The 4,302-nt window shown below is 44.5% G+C and overlaps 1 protein-coding gene across 1 annotated transcript in view; it reads left to right on the forward strand.

Moving 5' to 3' along the window:
• Positions 1-4,302, forward strand: part of CFAP221 (cilia and flagella associated protein 221) — a 112,537-nt gene that overhangs the window by 86,567 nt on the left and 21,668 nt on the right. The window contains exons 17-18 of the mRNA XM_019629251.1: positions 2,332-2,490; positions 3,864-3,955. Coding sequence (XP_019484796.1) covers positions 2,332-2,490; positions 3,864-3,955 — 251 coding nt within the window. The remainder of the gene's footprint in view (positions 1-2,331; positions 2,491-3,863; positions 3,956-4,302) is intronic.

Below are 4,302 nucleotides of genomic sequence, written 5' to 3' on the forward strand. Positions count from 1 at the left end.
TTCTGAAGACACTGTTAAGAAAATGAAAAGAGGGCTGGCCGAGTGGCGCATTGGTTAAGAGCTGGCTTGGGACGTCAGAGGGCCCCGGTTCGGATCCCACATATGAGGGCCAGTGACATTGCCCTCTACAGCTAAGATGCTGAACAACAGCTCAAGACTGGAGCTGGGCTGCCGTGAGTCGCCGGCGTCGGCAGGTGGGTTGCCATGGGCTACCATGTGTAGCCAGCGTGAGTGGCCAGCAGCTGCCATGAGTGACCGTCCAGAAGCCGGCATCTGATCTGCCTCGCCCAGGAAGAGCGCAATGATGGTACCAACTTGGACCAGTGAAGCAACGTCCTCCACAACTAGACTGAAGAACAAAAGGACAGCAACTTGTCTGTTCCCTTTCCCCCAATTTCCCAGTACAAAAAAAATCTTAAAAAAAAAAAGAAAATGAAAAGAGAAATTACAGACTTAGAGAAAATATTTGGAAATCACATATCTGATATAAAAAAACTTGTATCCAGGATAGACAAAGAGTTCTTAAAACTTAATAGTAAAAAAACAAACAACCCAGTTTTAAAATGGGGAAAAGATCTTTACCAAGGAAGATATACAGATGGCAAATATGCACGTGAAAAGATGCTCAAAATAATGCATCATTAGCAAAGTGCAAATTAAAACCACATTGCAGTACCTCTGTTAGAATATCTAAAATTAAAAAAACTTCTGGTGAGAATGTAAAGTGGTACAACTACTTTGGAAAACAGTTTAACAATTTCTTGCAAAGTTAAAAAGTTGGTAGTAAGCATACACGTATCATATGATCCAGCTATTCTGCTCCTACATGTTTACATGTTTACCCAAGATAAATGGCAGCATAAGACCTGTGCAAGAATATTTATAGCAGCTGTGTAATGTTCCCCAAACTGGAAAAAAGTGTCCCTCAGCAGATTAATGGATAAGCAAATTATGGTAGTATTATACAATGGAATACTCTTCAATAATAGAAAGAAGTGAACTCTTGATACATGTAACAACATGGATGGGTCTCAGAATAATTATGCTGGGTAAAAGAAATCAGACCAAAGAAGTACATACTGTATGATTCCATTTCTATAAAAGTCTAGAACATCTAAAGTAATGTATAAAGACAGAAAGCAGATTAGTGGCTTCCTGGGGATATGCACGCTAACTTGTCCCTCAACTGCAAGTGCTCACTGCGGTGTTTGCGTGTTTCTGCATTCCTGCAGGCATTGCGGATTTCCTCAGTGAGCATCATTGCCTCCCTGCCCTCCTCCTTCCTTTACATCCATGAGTTCAGTCAAGAGCCTTCTGCCCCTCTTTCCCCCTGGTCCTAGCGGCAAGCCAGCCTCTGCACCAACAGCCTACCACCTTCCAGTGTTGACTGGGACACATTTACTACCAACCCCACTCTAGGCTCTCCCACCCTTGCATCTGGGTCTGTAATGCCTCCCTGGTCTAGCTATATTTCCCTCAAGTTGTGGGAGACATTTGTTTCTTGGCAGTGAGACTGGGTTTCCATACACCATGTGGAGTTTGGTGGGGTTTTTTAAATTATTTTTTAAAGTTATAGAAACATATAGGACAAAATCTCACCTTAGTGGTTCTTAAACATCTGAAATTAACTGTGAGGGGGCAAAAGCTATATTGTTATTTGGGACAAAAAATGGGATTTTTGTTGGACAGACCCTTGAAGGAACATTAAAAGGCTCTATATTTTCATATTTTGATATAATTACGCTGTGCCTTTATTAGTTCTGTTAGAAATTTAGTAAAAAACAGGATCTTCCTTAAAACCAGATACTACAGCCAAATGGAGCCTTTCTCAATTAAAAACATGACCAAAACAATGTTAAATGTTGACATTTCCTGATATAGCAAATGTCACCCCTCTTCTTTGCCTTCTCTTTGAAGTAGGTTTTAAGAAGCTAATTTTTTTCCCCAAAGCCAGAAGCTTACTTGCTTTTTAAAACCAGTTTGTTTATTTAATAAAGCCCTCTAATTCATCAAATATAGAAACAAATACTTTAAGCCATTTTAAGCTGTGATTTCAGTTGTACTTGTTTCCATGTGAGCTTAGTAAATCCACATGGCATGTAATGAAGCCCTTAAATCAGAAAAGTGACATTTATGAATGACTGTGACATTTAAGACACTGCCAATTTGAAGACACCTCTGCTCGCCTGCTTCTCTTCCCCAGACAAACTGACATGGAGTCAGCATGTGAGTGCTGGTGGGAGCCGTGAAGAACATTAGCTGACGCCTGTCCTACGCCTGGCTTAGAAACCAGTAAACAAAACAGAATCTTTTTTTCTCTCTCTCCTGCAGAATCCCAGCCCAGGATTATTTGCTGTGAAGCACCCTCTGACCTACTCAGAAACCTTGATTGATTACCATCTGTGCTCTCACCCCAAGTACAAGTTCACTAAGGAGTGCCACAGTGGGTCCAGCATTCCTCTCACCCAAAAACAGTTTCTCCATCACACGGTAATGCCATCACCAGGCTCACTGACAGAGCTGACCCTAGACTACAGGGGAGGGCAGGGGCAAGAATGAAGGGTCATAGCTGCAGAACACGAATGGTAACAGTGGTGACTGTGTACACTCCCTTACTGTCAGCCCCCCAGGGGGACAGGGGAAGACCCCAGACCACTCTTGTCCTGTCCATACCCACCTCTCAGGCTTCATGTCACCCTTGTTTCAAACTTCTCACTCTCTTTTTCCCTCAAAGGCTACGCCTCCTATTCATTTTATTCCTATTTTAACCATGTACAAACAGTCACATGGCAGGCCTAACCCCATGGTCTGGCCTCCTTTCTTTGGCCTCAAGTGTAGAAACATCAGAATGGACGCAGTGGTAATAAAACAAATGCTCAGCAAGGAAGATGCTCCACGGAATTCCTTCTCCCCCTAGATCACCAACCTGACCTGAATATCCAATACATCTCTTAGTGGTTACACTCAGGCCCTTCAAACTCGATAAATCCCTAACTTAGACCATTGTCTCTGCCCCACTTCTGCCAGCCACACCTCAAACTGGCTCTTCCTCCGGGTCACCTTTTTGTTCTGTGACTTGTACAGTAGCCCATGAGATCCTCAATTCCTTTCTGTCCCTTATTCCCACATCTAACCAGCACTGGATTCCACCAGCCTGTCCCAAACATGCACGTCTCTGTCTCCTCCCTGTCATGGCCCACCACTGTGCAGTCAGCCCTCTCTAGAAACCTTCCTCCAACACACATCCGATCAGTTTTCCAGTTTGAAAACCCTCAGTGGTCCTGCTGCCCAGGGAGTAGCTACAAGCTCATTAGCTTGGCTCACAGACCCTTTCCGATCAGCCTTCCTTTCCAGCCTCAATTCCCACAATCCCCATCACAGGCCCCTCACTCTGCCCAGCTGGTGGCCTCCCGACAGCACCCTCCTTCGCATCCTCTCCTCCCCCCCGTGCGCTTGCAGGTGCTTCCCCTGCCTGCAGTGCCACTTGATGAACCACCCAGCCTCTTTGATTGATGCATCAGCACCACATTCACAATAATCAAACGGATCATAAGGCCGAATCTGCCCTCAGTCGCCAGGACCTATTGCTTGTGTGCCTAATGAACCGAGGTGGGGAGGTGGGGGAGAAAAACGCTCCTTTGTCCCTACATCAATTCCGTGTTGCATTGTTTAATGCCCTTTACTGGAACAGTTGTCTTTTAGCTTCAGAAAAATTCAGTCAAGCTGAATGCAGTGATACATTTTGGAGCTAAACTTTTAAAACTGAACAATAGTCAGCTAAATGAAATGGAAGTCATTCCCAGACTTTACCTCACCAAGCAGTGCCTTTACATGTAGGACCCCTGTGCTGGTTTCCATTCCAGGACATTATACCTGGGGTAATGCACTGGAAGAGGTTCCAGTCCCTGGTTCTCTCATCCCTGCCCGAGACCTCTACGACAGAGATGACACAGAGGTAAGCACAGCTCACCTGTTTGTCTCACAGAGGTATGTTTGCCCCATGGATTACAGAAGCTGTGATCCCCAAAAGTGAAATGCCAATCAATCATGTGTCAGCTCATATTTGTAGTGCATGAGGGAAGTTTGCTCATCAGAGAAATATGATGATATATACTGATTTTCGTATTTTGAATTGGTCTTAAGATATACTTTTAAAAAATTAGGGGCGGCCAGTTAGCTCAGGTGGTTAGAGCTCAGGCTCATAACACCAAGGTTGCTGGTTCAATTCCCACATGGGCCAAGGAGCTGCACCCTCCACAACTAGATTGAAACAACTACTTGACTTGGAGCTGATGGGTCCTG

This window comes from Hipposideros armiger, unplaced genomic scaffold (genome assembly GCF_001890085.2).
Source record: "Hipposideros armiger isolate ML-2016 unplaced genomic scaffold, ASM189008v1 scaffold_833, whole genome shotgun sequence".
In the NCBI taxonomy this organism is placed as follows: domain Eukaryota; kingdom Metazoa; phylum Chordata; class Mammalia; order Chiroptera; family Hipposideridae; genus Hipposideros; species Hipposideros armiger.